General features: G+C 59.6%; 1 protein-coding gene across 1 annotated transcript in view; it reads left to right on the top strand.

The window, feature by feature from the left end:
• NTRK1 (neurotrophic receptor tyrosine kinase 1) overlaps nt 1–14,207 on the top strand; it is a gene marked incomplete at its 5' end in the record, with an annotated part of 35,326 nt that extends 21,119 nt beyond the window's left edge. The window contains 11 exon segments of the mRNA XM_084613609.1: nt 1,056–1,182; nt 2,437–2,766; nt 3,621–3,638; nt 4,339–4,397; nt 5,102–5,204; nt 6,205–6,351; nt 7,080–7,210; nt 7,939–8,111; nt 10,024–10,264; nt 11,910–12,068; nt 13,352–14,207. Of these exon segments, the coding sequence (XP_084469735.1) occupies nt 1,056–1,182; nt 2,437–2,766; nt 3,621–3,638; nt 4,339–4,397; nt 5,102–5,204; nt 6,205–6,351; nt 7,080–7,210; nt 7,939–8,111; nt 10,024–10,264; nt 11,910–12,068; nt 13,352–13,537 (1,674 nt within the window). The 3' untranslated portion in view covers nt 13,538–14,207.
• Nucleotides 14,208–15,025: the final 818 nt, after the last annotated feature.

The following is a 15,025-nucleotide window of genomic DNA, read 5'->3' as shown; positions in this document are numbered from 1 at the left end:
GGCCTGAAGCTGAGCCCCATTTAAATGTAGCTCCCTGCTTGCCAGCTCGCTGTGTATTGCCGGACAAAACTGCCCCTTCGCTGCAGCAGCACGGCCCAGCGGCTGGAAGCCACGTCCCCAGCAAACCAGTGCGGTGTAGTGGCAGGTGCCTATGGTGCAGAGCCTTGCACTGGCTGACTTCTAATCTTGGCCCTGCCAGTGATGGACTGTAGGACTGCTCTGTGCCTCAGTTTCCCCCATAGGGGATTGTTATCCTTTGTTAATGAAGGATTCCTTAGCTGGGTGGTGCCTGCTAAGTACTCTAGGGCCTCAGTATTTTGAATGCCAGCCACCCCCACCCCCAAACTGCCTCTCCGCAAATATTGAACAGCAGGGATCCTGTGAGGGGAGCTCCCATGGTACATTTCTACTTAGAAGGGTGCCAAGCACTTAAGACACTGGGGTCTGACTCCATGCCTTTGGGTGCTAGTACACCACAAATAACAGTTATAGGGTCAGTATAGCAGTAGCACACAGTGACCCAGATCAGGGCCCGGTTGCGCCAGGTGCTGTACGTACATGTTGTGAAGGAGAGCGCCAGTCCTGCAGAGGTTGCAGGCTAGACAAGGGGCAGGAGGCGAATCAGCGGCAGGGGTGGGAGAGTGATTTGCTCATGGTCATGCAGCAGGCAGTGAACAGAACCCAAGTGTCCTGAGCCCCAGGCCGATTCTCCAACCACTAGACCCTGCTGCCTTGTCCTTTTTATGAGCGAGGACAGGCCATGGGGTGTTTAGTACAAGCGATTGGCCTAAATCCTGCAGAAAGAGGGATATTTGCACCCAGTTCACTTGTGCTGCCCTTGCCCTCTGCAGGCTGGTGTCAGAATAACATGGCAGCATGTCCAAGTCCCTACACTGGTGGCAGCAAATGGAGATTCTCCCATAGTTCAGGCTTTTCCCTGTCAGGCATGAGCTTTTGAATGGCCCTTCCATGCAGGGGGCTACAGATCAGAGTGCGTCACGGCTCTGGTGTCATAGCAGGCTGAGCGCTCTCTCTTGCTCTCTCTGTCCCCACAGAAATCGGACTCGGAAATCACCCTGCAGATCTTCAACGTCTCCTCCGGCTTTAACCGAAAAGACATCACCTGCTGGGCTGAGAACGAGGCAGGCCCCAGCGAGGAAGCTGTGCAGCTGAATGTCACTTGTAAGCGGGACGCGGATCTGACTGGGTAGCTGGAGGCAGGGTTTACGAGAGCGAGGACGGCCCGGTGGCTAGGGAGACCTGGGTTCAAGTCTGTACTCTGCCACAGGCTCCCGGAATGACCTTGGGCGAGTCACTTAGGGTCTGTCAGCACTGCAGCCTGTGGAGACATACCTGAGGTCGTTTGGATCTAGCTAGCTCCAGGAACATCGGCTATGAAGCTGTCATGGCCTCTCAGCCATTGTTGTTCGATGTGGCTAAATCAAAGCTTCGTCTGCGTGGGCTGCAATCACCCCTTCGTCGCTCTGTGCCTCAATTTCCCATGTTTGACATGAAGCTGATAGCTCTGCCTCACAGGGGTGCTGTCTGGATAAGTACGACCGAGATCGGGGAGGGGCTAAGATGCGACAATGGCGGTTGAACCTAAGAGTGAGACGTTTGCCCTGTTCACGGCTGAGAAGCCAGTTTTCCCAGCAGCCAAGTCAGTTTCTGGGGCTCTGTCCCGAGACCAACAGGGCCAAGGGGGCTTGGACCCAGCAGCTCTTTCCTTCCAAGCCCCCACGCCACTGCACGAGGTGCACGTAGATTGCGAGGCAGAGGCTGTAAACTCTGGCTGAGGCTTTTAGCATTGCCTAGGGGATCGGGATGTGTCTAAATCCCTTAGGCGGCTTTGAAAATCTCCGAGAGCGAGAGAGAATGTGAGTGTGTGTGTGTGTACACACACGCGCCACACTTTTGTGGCTACCCACAGAGGATGTAAGAGATCAGGGGGCAGGAGAGGGCTCCTTTAGCTTAAATGCTAGTGGTTTGTGCTTTGGAGCTACAGGTCGCAGGTTCTAATCCTGGGTGGCAGGGGGGCCATCTGGTTGCTTCCTGCAGAGACTCTGCATCTGGCTACTTTGCAGCTGCAAGCGAGCCCCACGGCCTAGGCAGGCGGTCTTGTGCTAACAAGGCTGAGGCTAGTGCACTAAAATTAGCAGGCTGGATGTTCTAGCCCTGACTCAGGAGGGCTTGGGCACCCAAGCTGGAATATCCAGGCTGCTACTTTTAGCACGTGAGCTCGAGCCCCTCTAGCACCCGTCTGGGAGGCTCGTTCCCAGCGGCAGCGTGGACGATCTCTAAGGGGAGCTCCCCTTTGGGAATCCGTAACCCCGGCTGCCCGGCGGGCGTGTGGTTGGGTTAGTGACTGTGCCCCCTGCCTTTGGGCCCTGGGCCAAGGTGCCGGCCTGAGGCCCTGTTTGTCGTCTCTGCTCGCAGTCCCCGCCGTGATCCTGGACCTGCAGGAAGCCATTCCCCAGCACTACTGGTGCATCCCCTTCTCGGTGGATGGCAACCCGAGCCCGGCCCTCCGGTGGCTGTTCAACGGCTCCGCCCTGGTGGAAGGGCAGTACATCCATACCAAGATCGTGGAGTATGAGCACAACTCCACTGTGGCGCATGGCTGCCTGCAGCTAAACCGGCCCACGCACGTCAACAATGGGAACTACACGCTGCTGGCCCGCAACTCGCTGGGCGTCGACGCCCGCACCGTCCCCGGACGCTTCATGGACAACCCCTTCAGCTTCAACCCCGAGGAGCCGATTGTTGGTACAGCTCCCCTTCCCCGCCCTGGGTCCTAATAACCCTGCTGGGCTGGGAACAGAGCCTTCCCCCCACCCCAGGGCGAGTACTAAGGATGGGGAGGAATAGCAGGAACAGGTTTCTGGCTCCGCCGCTGCCCTGCCCTGTGACCTTGGGCAAGTCCCTGCTCTGTGCCTCAGTTTCCCCTCCCACCCATTTCAGACCGTGTCTGTGCCGTGCCCGGCACGACGGGGCCCTGATCTCCTCCATGCTCTAGCAATGCCCCCTAATAATAATACTCCATTACGGGGTTGCTCTTGCCCTCCGCAAGGCTCCATAAAAGATCTTGAAGGTTATTTGTCGAGATGGGTCAAGACTGAAGCTAGAGGGGCCAAATCTGGCCCCTCCCTGGAGCAGCCAATAGCACCGGGGCCACGTGGGTGTTTAATGCCACCGCTCCCCCCGGCACTCGCTTCTCACCAACGAGTTCATGAGGGGCAGGGCAGCCTTGGGATTGGAGCGCTATGTCCGACTCCCCCACCCCACTCTGCTTCCGGGCTGGGGCGTGATTCAGCTGGGGTCTTGGTGTGTCTGAGTCTTCTCCTGTTCACACTGGTTTTACACCAGAGTCACTCCATTGGGTGTCGCTCCAGACTTACACCGGAGTGGAAGGACATTCAGGCCCTGGGTTTGGGCTGAACAAAAAGCCAGCAGAGGGGTACTCTGATCCGGATTGGATCCAGGCTGAGGGGCTGCCGGCACTGGATTTGGCCTGCTTAGGGCAGAGGGTGGGGTGGCCAGGGCAGGGGTCCAGGGAACTGGTGCTGATGCTGTACAGAGAGTAACAATACTTTTCCTCCCTGTTTGCCCCGCTGCCGCAGTGTCCCTGCCTCCGGTGGGTGAGTATTTCCTAGGGGGCAGCTGCTTCTTTGTCAGAGATGCCTGAGTGGCTCTGTCCACCCTGGGCGTTGGGAGCCCCAGAACCCTACACACCCCAGCAGGGCTGCATCGCGCCTGCCTGCTCTAGACCCTTCCCTTTGCCCCATTACCAACCCCTCTTTCGGTAGGAGAAGCCGGAGGATCTATGGTGTGAGAGGCTGAATTAATTCAACCAGGGCCTTGGGTAGCTTGTCCTCCATGCCAGGGCTGCCTTCCGGTGAAACTGACAGGATCTTTAGGGCATAACCTGGGGGGGGGGGGTCTTACCTGGATGCACCTGGGAGGTTCTGCAGCAGCCAGGTGCACAGAGGGGTGTGTGACTAGTGCCGTCTCCCATCCTGGCACTGGCTGGCCCTGTGATCTGGCTCCGTGGTTCAAGTGGAAGCAGGCATCTTGCAGATCATCCTCCAGCATTGCACAGGAGAGAGGATGGGCCTTTGGGGAAGTTCTGTGTGGCCCATACCCCGTATCCCTGCCCCCTGAAAGGGGTGCTTAACGTCTGAACCCCCAGATTTTGCAACTAGCCCCACTCCAAATTCCACACTCATCACTGCTACCCCAAAATAAAACTCTGGAAGCTTTGAGATCCAGCCCTGAATTTTGCAGTTTGCTTCTGTCTCTCAGACTAAGCTAACACTGCTGCCTTTCTCCCTGCTGCAGGCAAGGGGAACAGCACGCTGGACGGGCCGGTGGAAACATCAGAAGAGCACATGTTTGGGGTGAGCTCTGGGAAAGCGGATTTGGGGGACGGGGGAGGGACAGAGGTAACCAAGAATATTCCTGCCTTTGTTGCAGCATGAGGACGGGGCACACATCACCGTAGGGTCTATTGCACCTTTCTGGAAGAAGCTCACTGCCCTTGGCAAACATGAACCAATAAAGCCCCCTATGAGGTGGGTCAGTATCATTACCCCCACTTCACAGGTGGGGAAACTGAGGCACAGAGAGACAAGACCCAGGACTCCTGGGTTCTCTTCTGACCTCCGCTATCAATACCCTGGATGAGCTTGGGCAAGTCACTTCCCCTCTCTGTGCCTCAGTTTCCCACTCTGAGAAATGGGGGTTGTGACATTGACTCACCTTCCAGGTGGCTTGCGGGGCTTAGTTAATAACTGTCAAGGGCTCTGAGGCCCTCAGGTGGCAGCTGCTGGGGCAGGGCAGAGGCCTTCAGTGGCTTATGCCACGTGGCATGTTCTCCGCCCTGCTGGTGGCCATAATGATTTTGCATCACCAAAGCCCTGGGTCCAACCTCCCCTGAGGTGGATGGGGGGGCCCATAAATGGCAGCTGGGCCTTTACCTCTGCGATGGGCCAGTTCGTGCCCCGGGATCCCAGCCCTCGGGCACCAGGAGTCTGGGTCCGAAGCCAAGCCCGGATCGCCCTCCGGCCCCGTGGACTGAGCCGTGTCTCCCCCCTCTCTCCAGGTCTCTGTGGCGGTGGCGCTGGCTGTCTTCGCCTGCCTCTTCCTCTCCATCATGCTGATGGTGCTCAACAAATGCGGGCGGCATTCCAAGTTCGGCATGAACCGTAAGTCCCCGTGGCCACTGCAACCCCCTCCTCCTGGCCCACCAACGCTGTGAACGTCAGGGCTGGCGTCACAGGCCTCTGCCGCTTGAGCCGAAGGACTAACTCCGCGGAGTGGTAGCAGTAGTAGGCTGTTATCCCTAAGTGGGTCGGCCACAGGGCCCTTACTGAGCTTGTTGCCACACCGGGCACCGGGCTGTGTGGTGCGTGTACCATGTCCCTGTAAGTGAGGGTGCCGGATTCTCAGACCAAATCCGGGTTCCTGCTTGGCGAGCCGAGATCCCTTCCCGCGGGCCCCTCTCTGCCGCTCAGGCCCCACAGCACAGATTTGGTCCTGCTCGTCGTAGTGTGAGTCGGGCCGGGCCCTCAACTAGGGTAATCAAGAGCAAGCCCAGGGGAGCCCCGTCTACACTAGGTGTGGCAACAGCCGAGGCTGCTTTAACCCATGCCTGGAACAGCTCTGGGAGCATTGCCTTCCCCTGTCGCTCCTTGCACTGGGGCCAGGATCAATTCCCCTGCAGGGGCTAAAATGGGGTCAGAGGCTGCCACAGAGTGACCCTCACTCACTTTGCAGAGGGCTCCCCAAAGGTAGGCTCGGGGGACCCAAGGAGAGACCGGCTGGGAGGGTTTTCATCTTCCCCTAGGCTGGAGCCAGGCGGGCACCCCCACCTGCGACCCCAGGGCACCCGGGCATTGATGGGCAACTGCTTTCAGCAGCTCCAGGAGGAGCAGGATTTTAGCACCCCAGTGCCCGGCCCTCCCCATCCCTGTCTGTGCCCCGTTGGGCTGGGAGCCATCAGATCTCTCGGCCCTGCTGCTGGATCTTTGATGAAGATGCCTGCTGGGGTGGGGAGCGCAGGGACAGCCCCCTTGGTAATTACTGCAAAGCTACTCGCTCTGCTCACTGCTCCCCGCTGTCCACCCCCCAGCGGTGGCGGGGGGTGGGGGGGCAGCTAGAGCAGGGGGCTGCTGGAGACTGACATCTCTCCTCTGTCCCACGCAGGGGCGGCCGTGCTGGCCCAGGACGATGACCTGGCCATGTCCTTGCACTTCATGAACTTGAGCAGCAGCCCCCAGTCTTCAGCTGAGAGCAAGCTGGAGGGGCTGAAAACCAACTTCATTGAGAACCCGCAGTACTTCTGCGACACGTGTAAGGGCCGGAGGGGGGTAGGGCGGGTCCGGAGGGGCAGAGTGGGTGCTGGGGAGGATTAAGGGAGGACTGGGGGGGCTCCCAGAGGGCTAAGGAGGGGCAGGGCGGGTCCCAGGGGTGGAGGGGCTGGAAAGGACGTGGGTACCCAGGGGTGTAAATGGGTGCAGTGACGCGGGACTCACTGGCATTCCCTGCCCCGTGCGTGGGGCCCCTCTGGGTTCTTAACAGGGGAAAGGTGCACACACGCCCACGCACGGATGTCCAGCCCCTGGTTGGCCATGGGTCGGGGTGTTGACAGCCAGTCCAGGACTCCCTGTCGAAGAAAAAGCAAAGGAAGGGGGCAGGGGAATCTAGGGGTTCAGAGCTGCTTCCTCCCACCTGGATCCCTTGGCCCCTCCCACCTGGACCTTCTTCTTGGCCCCTCCAGTTCTCCTAACCAGATCCCTCACTACTCTCCCCGGAAGAGCCCCAGACCCCACCCCACCTCTCATGCAGCCAGATCCCTCTGACTTCTCTCCTCCTCCTGACTGGAGCCCCCAGCTCCCCCTTTTTCCAAATTCAACCCTCCCCCAGCCTGCCCTGCCTCCCTGGCCCTCTTTCCCTTCCAGATCCCCGCCCCAAGAGACAGCCGCTCCCCGCCCAGCTCCGCCCCGCCCCTACGTGGGGTGTGTGTGTGTGTGTGTGTGTGGGGTGGGGGGGACGCTTAGCTCAGCCCTTACTCCTTGCAGGCGTCCACCACATCAAGCGCAGGGACATCGTGCTGAAGTGGGAGCTGGGGGAAGGGGCCTTCGGGAAGGTCTTCCTGGCTGAGTGCTACAACCTCATCCCCGAGCAGGAGAAGATGCTTGTGGCCGTCAAGGTAACCCCGTCCCCTCCTCCCAGGGAAACCTCCACGGGGGTGGGGGGGATCCCAGGATCCACCTGGGGGCCTCATGGCTGTCAACATGCTGCAAGCGGCAGCCACTCATGACAGGCAGGGTGGGGCTAGAACCCAGATCCTCCTGAGCTATGGGAGAATCGCCATTTGCTGTCAGCAGTATAGGCCATATGACACACTTTTGAGGAGTTCTGATTCCATCCAGTAGGGGGCACTGGTGAGTGTATAGCCGCATGCCAATGTATTGATTGGGGGCCCAGTCCAGACCCCTTTGAAGATCAGATCCAAATTCGCCCCGGTGGTTCTAGCTCTAGGTGAGACCCAAATGGGCCCCGGTTCTTTCCCAGCTGTGATGGGGACAGTCCCACACGAACGGCGACTGGCCCACTCAGTCCTCCTGGCAGTTAGAGGGGATGGAGCCAGAGGCAGCTCTCTGAGTGCTGCAGTACTGCAGCACATGGCTGAAATCAGGGCCCCGTTGTGCCAGGCGCTGCACGGACGCTAGGGGAGAGAAAATCCCTGCCCTGCAGCGTTTACAGTCTAACTAGGCAGGTTCGTTCCCCGTGTCACACCTGGGGACTGGGGCCCAGAAAGATGAAACGACTTGCCCAGGGTCAGCAGCAGCAGGAAGCCCGGCCACCGCCATGCCCCCGGGGATCCCAGCCCCGGTGCTCACCCTGCCCTCTCTGAGCCCGTCTCCCCGCCTGCAGGCCCTGAAGGAGGCGACGGAGAGCGCCCGGCTGGATTTCCAGCGGGAAGCGGAGCTGCTGACGGTGCTGCAGCATGAGCACATTGTCCGGTTCTATGGGGTGTGCACGGACGGCGAACCCCTTGTCATGGTCTTCGAATACATGAAACACGGAGACCTCAACCGCTTCCTCAGGTGGGGCCCGGCCGGCAGCCAGCACGGGGCAGGGGATGGGGTGGCTCTGGGCTGCTTCTGCCCCTGGCGTAGATTAGAGCAGCCAGTCGGGCTGCTCTAACTTCCCTCCAGTCTGAGGTACCATCCAGCAGCCCAGAATAGCCAGAGTACGGTATCCTTCCCCCAGCACACCCCTCCCCATCCTTGGCCCCCTCTGGCACGGCCCCTGCATGCAGCCCCAAAAGTCTGTTGTGTCAGCCCCACATGCGGTGAACAAGGTGCCCCGTCGCGCTCCAGCACCAGAGGGAGGCCGAGGAGCGAAGGGTCAGTTGTGAGAGGTGGTTTTCACCCAGGATTCAGGAATTGCTGCGGGTGGGGCGACCCAGGCTGCAAGGGGGAAGGATCTTGCGCCCAGTGTGGGGAGAGAAGCCGGGGCGAGAGCGCGGAGAGACGTGGCCCATTGGGTCAGCTGAGATGCAGCTGGGGCGATATATGGAGCCTGAAATGAGCTGGGGGGCTGGAGGTTCGGGAGGGTGGATGAAGCTGTGGGGGGAGCCAGGATGTGGAGAATGGGAGTGGCAAGGTGATGGGAGGCAGAAGCCAGGGAGGGGCGGGGAGGCCAAAGTGGGGGGACAGCCCTGACAGTCCGCCATGGGGTGGGGAACACATGCCCCATCCGCCCTTTAAATAATACACTGTCCCCCCCCCACACACACCTTGATCCTCACAAGGGCTCTTGGTTGTCTCCCCTCGAAGCCCTGCTCCCCTTCCCCTGAAGCGTTGGGGGCTGTTTGGTGACCCCCAGGGGCCGGGGTGCCAAGCATGGCATCACAACACACGCAAGTCGGCCTGCGCCACACACGCACTCCACACTCGGAGACAGGCCGAGCGACACACCGCCACTTCTCCAGGCTCCCACCGAGCCCTGCCTGGCCCGTGACTCGGGATTATTCGCCCCATTATGGCGGTCCCTGCCTTGGAGTCCCCCCGCCCCCCTGCTCCATTACCGCGGCAGCTCAGACAGCGGGCCCTGCTAATGCGGCCTCCTTGCAATATTGATTAGATTAGCTGTCTGAGAGGCTGAAATAGAGGGAGATTGGCCATCAGCTGGAATAAGCAGAGACTTTTCGATTGGCCCCCGAGGTATTGGCACTAGACGGGGCCCTGCCAGCGGCATCGCTTAGCGTCCGCGGGATGAGCTCTGAGACCTGCCTTTGATGATTATTGTTATGGGACTTGGCATTAATGGTTCTGCTTCCCCGGAGCCGCGCGGGCCTGTCCCCGGCCTCCTTGCCCAGGCTGTCAGCAGCACTTGGCATCAAACGAGCCCCGTGAGTGCGGGCACCTGGCTGGGAGAGGGGGAAGGTATCCCCCGTGCCCCACCCCACCCCCCCACCCTGCCGGCTGGGTCTGCACCTCAAATCCCAGCCCCACAGGCTTGTGTGGGGGGCAGGGAGCTGGGCTAGCCCCACATCCTCAGACATGCAAACACCCCCCCTCTCGCCCAAACACACACCCCATAACCCCCTCCCCCATACACACCCTCACATGGATACATTCATAGACACGCCAATACACACATCAACACACAGACATGCCCTCAAGCTTACACATGCTCACACCTGCCCTCGGGAAGGAATTTCCCCCCCCCCAGGTCATATTGGCAGGACTCTTGGGGGCTGGAGGGGGTTCCCTTTTCTCTGCCGTGCAGTGCGTGGGTCGCCTGCTGGGATCACCTGGGCACGTCCCTCCTCGTCAGTTCCCTGCTGGTGCCCGGGCCTCGGGCCTTGGTGGCACCTCGGTCTGGCCGCACCCAGGACCGCTTGCACTTCCGCCGTGGCCTAGAGTGATTCAGAGCCCGACTCTGAAGAATCGGGTCGGTTCCGGTCCACTTGAGCCTGGTCTCACCACAGCCCGCCCTTGCCCTGCCCAGATCCCACGGGCCAGATGCCAAGATCCTGGATAATGGGAACGGCCAGTCTTTCGGGCAGCTGACCCTGAGCCAGATGTTGCAGATCGCCACCCAGATCGCCTCGGGCATGGTCTACCTGGCCTCGCTCCACTTCGTCCACCGCGACCTGGCCACGCGCAACTGTCTGGTGGGCCGCAGCCTGGTGGTGAAGATTGGGGACTTCGGCATGTCCCGGGACATCTACAGCACGGACTACTACCGGGTGAGCTCCCGGGGCGGGGCAAGGGCCTGATTCTGCTGCCCAGGGCCCAATCCACAGCCTCGCAGAGTCAATCAGGGCCTTTCCGTCGGTGCCAGTGGGCGCAGCAGGAGTGGATGCTACTGGCCTGGGCTGGCAGAGCGCTCTCAGAGAGCTGTGTCTGTCCCTCCCTTGACAAGGGTGGCCATGTCCCTGGTCTCCAAACTCCTACCGCTGTCACAGTCTCCCAGTGTCTCCTCTGCCCGCCCCTCCTCAGTGCCTGTCTCCCTTCCGATTAGGCCCCATCAGGTTTGGGGTCAAGGCTCAGGCCTCAACACTTGGGAGAAAACGCAAGTTGCCTCGTAACTCACTGTCAATGTCTGTGTCTCATCCCCCTCACTGCCACTTAGAGGATAACAGCCTACTGCTGCTGCCAGCTAGTGGAGCTCAGAGGCTGGTCCATATAGAGGATAACAGCCTACAATTACTGCCAGCTAATGGAGTTCAGTGGCTGGTCTGTATAGATGACAGCCTAATGCTACCAGCTAATGGAATTCAGTGGCTGGGCCATATAAAGGATAACAGCCTACTACTGCTGCCAGCTATCAGAGTTACTCTGATAGAAATCTGTGCTTTGTAGGTCCTGTGTTTGAACCCCATTAGGGATCCCATCAGCCAATTCTTTGCCCCCCGTTTCCCAAGCACCCCTCTGCCCAGGTCCGTGAGGCTATGTTCAGTGCCAGTGGAGGGCTTTCCCCTCCTGTGCTTCGTTAACTAGAGACAGTGCTTCCCTTGAAGACCCCAGCCCACTCTCCCCCGTTGCTTGAAAGTGCAGTGTCAGTCGCTAGCTGCCCCGGCGTAACCAATGCACGGGAAGAGTGAGGCTTCTCAGAGCAAACGCATCGCAAGCCATGTGCCCGGCCTGCTGGAGGAGAGACCCATCCATCTCCTCGAGAGCTCTGCTGGGATCGGGCTCTGGGGCAGGCAGGGGGCTCCGAGGGGCCTCTTCCAATTTTCCCTTTTAGCTCCTGCCCCACCTCAGTCCCCCTATGCATATTTAATGGGGCCTGCGATGGAAAAGGGAGCGCAGAGCACTTAGCGAGTGGAAAGGCAGCGCTGCCAGGAGGGGGGGAGGGGCCCCCGATGGGCTGCTGTGAAAGGATTAATAAAAGGAGAGAGAGAGAGATGGCATGAAAGGAGCCCCTTTCTGGGCCCGATTCTGTTCTGCCGGTGTAAATCAGGAGTGACTCTGGTCTCACGCTGGTGTGAGCAAATGGAGAATCCAGCCCCGCCCCTTTCATCTCTCTCCCCTCTCTTTTTTCTTTCTGTCCTGCTCCTTCCCTCTGTCATTCTTCCTGCTTGGTTTTTTCTTTTCTTTCTTTTCCCACTTTTTCCTTGTTTTACATTCTTCCTTCTCCTTCTTTCCTCTTTCATTCTTTCTCTCAACTTTTCTCTTTAATTTTCTGTGTCTCAAACCTTTTCTTTCTCATCTCGTTCTCTCTCATCTTTCTTTGGCTTTTTCAAACGACTTCCTTCCATCTCTTTCTTTTCTCTCTTTTTTTTCTTTTTCTCTCTCTTCCTTTCTGTTTTTCTGCCTGCTGCAATATCCTGGCTCCGCCCGCCTCCCCACCCCTCTGGCTAACCCATCCTCCCCTGGTCTCTCTGGCAGGTGGGCGGACGCACCATGCTGCCCATCCGCTGGATGCCCCCGGAGAGCATCCTCTACAGGAAGTTCACCGCCGAAAGTGACATCTGGAGCTTTGGGGTGGTTCTCTGGGAGATCTTCACCTACGGGAAGCAGCCCTGGTACCAGCTGTCCAACACTGAGGTGAAGGGTGGCTCGGCGAGTGTGGGGTGGGTGGCAATACCGCGGCTGGGGTCAGGGAGAACGGCTGGGTTAGTTCCAGGGAGCAGGGTCTTTGAGCTGCTGATTTTCTGATGGCCAAGAAGTCAGCTAGGGGGAAAGGAGATGGGCTAAGAAATAAGGGGGGACCCCACTGAGGACCCCATCCCCCATGGCTTAAAGCAGGAAGCCCATAGCATGCTGTCCCTCATGTGGCAGTACAGTCTAGAGGTTACAGCCGGGAGCTGGGAGTTGTGACTCCTGGGTTCTGTCGACAGCTCTGGGAGGAGGCGGAACGGGAGTCAGGATGCCTGGGTTCCACTGTGCAGTCTAGGGGCCTGAGCAAGGGACTGGGGATCAGGACTTCAGGGTCCTATCCCCAGCTCTTCCACTGGCTTGCGTGTCCTCAGCTTCCGTCCCCTGCGTCCATCGGGGCTAAGAACCTTCACTGGGTGGGGATCAGTTTGCAGGATCCTCACACGACGAGATGCCAGGGAATATGGGCAAAATACCCTCCGCCTCTAACATGGCCCTGCCGGTCCGGCTCTCCGGGATGTCTTGGGCTGAGCAGAGAGGGGCCAGCCTGGCTCTGGGGCTTATGGGAGTGGGGGTATGAGGGGGGCAATATTTCAGTTCTCTGAAGCGTGAAAGATCTGATTCAATTTGCCGGCCCGGGGTGAAACCTGACCTGCCCCTAACGAACTCACTGCGTGGCCTAAGAGCTTCCTTGCCCATCCCTTAGTCTAATGTTCCCCAGAGCAGATGGGGAGTCCCTGGGAGCCGACTGATGGTTCTTTCTCTCCCTTCTGCTGAGCCCAGGAGGATTCTGGGGGCGGGAGCCCGGTGTGCAAGGGAGATTGTCGCAGTGTCTCTTGGTTTCGTGTCGATGACACTGTTCACCTCAGGACGACAAAGCACCCCAGTCTGCTGGCCTCAGTGGACAGACTCCCATGGCCCCCAGATCAGAACAGTTAAGGGCCGGTTGGAATTGGGCAGGGAGTGGGTCATCACCAATTTATAGATGGGGAAACCGAAGCACAGAGCAGCGAAGTGACAAGGGACTCAGCAGCAGAGCTGGGAAAGGACCTGGGAGTCCTGACTCCCCTTCCTGTGCCTTACCCCCAGCACCATCCTGTGCCCCCAGAGGGAATGGTATAGCTAAGCTCATTACTGGGCAGAGAGAGCGCATCGGCCCTGTCCTCCGCTCAGGGCAAGTCGTTGCGGGGTTGAAACCCAGACACTTCATCTCCTCTTCCGCTTCTCCGCAGGCCATTGAGTGCATCACGCAGGGCCGGGAGCTGGAGCGGCCCCGAACCTGCCCCTCGGAGGTGTACGACATAATGCAGGGTTGCTGGCAGCGGGAACCCCAGCAACGGCAGAACATTAAGGAGATTCACAGCCGGCTCCAGGCCCTGGTCAAGGCCCCTCCAGTCTACCTGGACGTCCTGGGCTAAGGACGGGGATAGAGAGGGGCAAGGAAACCGGCTCTTCCTTCGGGACAACCCCACCGGGATCCTCCTCCCACCTCCTTGCCTGCCCCTCGCCCCATCGACGCAACGGCCAGGATCCCACCCCCATCCTGGGGACAGAGGTGGTGGGACCACAGAGAGGTTCCCTGCCTCTGGCCTCGGCGGTACTGTTCCCTCGGGCAAGGGCGTCAGGATGGGACCGGGTTCCCCAAGACCCTGTCAACGTCACACGAAAGTCGCTCCCTTCAGCCTCCCTTCAGCTCTGGCTGGCGGCCCGGGCCGCTGCCCTTTGCCCCCCGAGAGCAATGGCAGGAGGGCACGCATGGCCCTCAATTCAGACTCAGCCTCCCCAGAAGCCTCCTCACCCGCCAAAGACAGACGGACGCTAAAGGGCCTGATGGAGGACACCCTCCACCTCAGCGGATGGGGGGCCCCTGCCCCATGTCTCTTCCTACAGCAGACTCCACCCAGGCACTGCGACCCTCCTTCTGCTCCCTGCTAGGTGACGTGGACACATCAGTTATTAGTTACCCGCTGGCCGAAGGACTGATGGCAGCAGTGTCTATTTCAGGGGGAGGATGCTTCATGGGCTCAGGCCCCCCAGGTTTGGGGGAAGGCCAGCGGGAGGGGTGGGGAAGTGCTGTTGAATGGTATGAACGTGTTTAACGCTATTTATCACTATACACGCTAGCTCTTCACTGTACTGGCTTATCTGGGGTGGGGTGGGGTGTGGGGGGGGAGTGGGGCCAAGTCCTGGGGCTAATTGATTGTAAGTAACGGGACGTTTGTCCGCCACAGGGCTGGCTGTGAAATCCCTTCGCAGCTTTTGGGCCTGGAACTCGTTTGCTGAGGCTGCGTTAACGACACCCACCTCTAAGCGTCCAGACGTCCACACTGCAGTCCTGGGCTGTGATTGCAGCTCGCCACGATCTAGCCGGCTCTGGGACAGAAAGCAGCGAAGCCCAAGCAGCACCGGCTTGAGTGTGAGCTGTACCGGCCTGCCCGGGACCCTGGGGGATTACTCGGGTGGGGCAGGCCCTTGCCCACACTGGGGCTGTCCTGACTTCACAGCTCTGGTACCCGCACTAGCTAGATTAAGTTGCATCCCATGATTGCAGTGTGTAGCCACACCCTGAGTGTCAGACCTTCTGTTGCCTGGCCCGTGGGAGCAGATCCTTCCCTGGCGCAAATCTGCATCGCTCCAGGCCATGCCGATTTGCACGAGCTGAGGATCTGGCCCCGGGACTCTCGGGGCCTCAGGCCCTGCTTGGCAATTGTGGGCCGGGGCTAGGAAGTCCATCTGGCCAGCTGCTAATGGGAGGAGCCGGAAAGGTGAGGCAGGGAGCTGGCATGTGGCTGTCCAGGCAGCCAGTCACCCCCTCCCGACCCATGCTCTTTGTCCCCTGAGGGCTGAACGGGCCTTGGAGACAGAGCTGCTTCCTCCCAGTGTGGCTGGGGAGAGACGCAGTGTGG

Source organism: Lepidochelys olivacea, assembly GCF_965140295.1.
Source record: "Lepidochelys olivacea isolate rLepOli2 genome assembly, chromosome: 24".
NCBI lineage: Eukaryota > Metazoa > Chordata > Testudines > Cheloniidae > Lepidochelys > Lepidochelys olivacea.
This window is presented reverse-complemented; position numbering and strand designations above follow the sequence as displayed.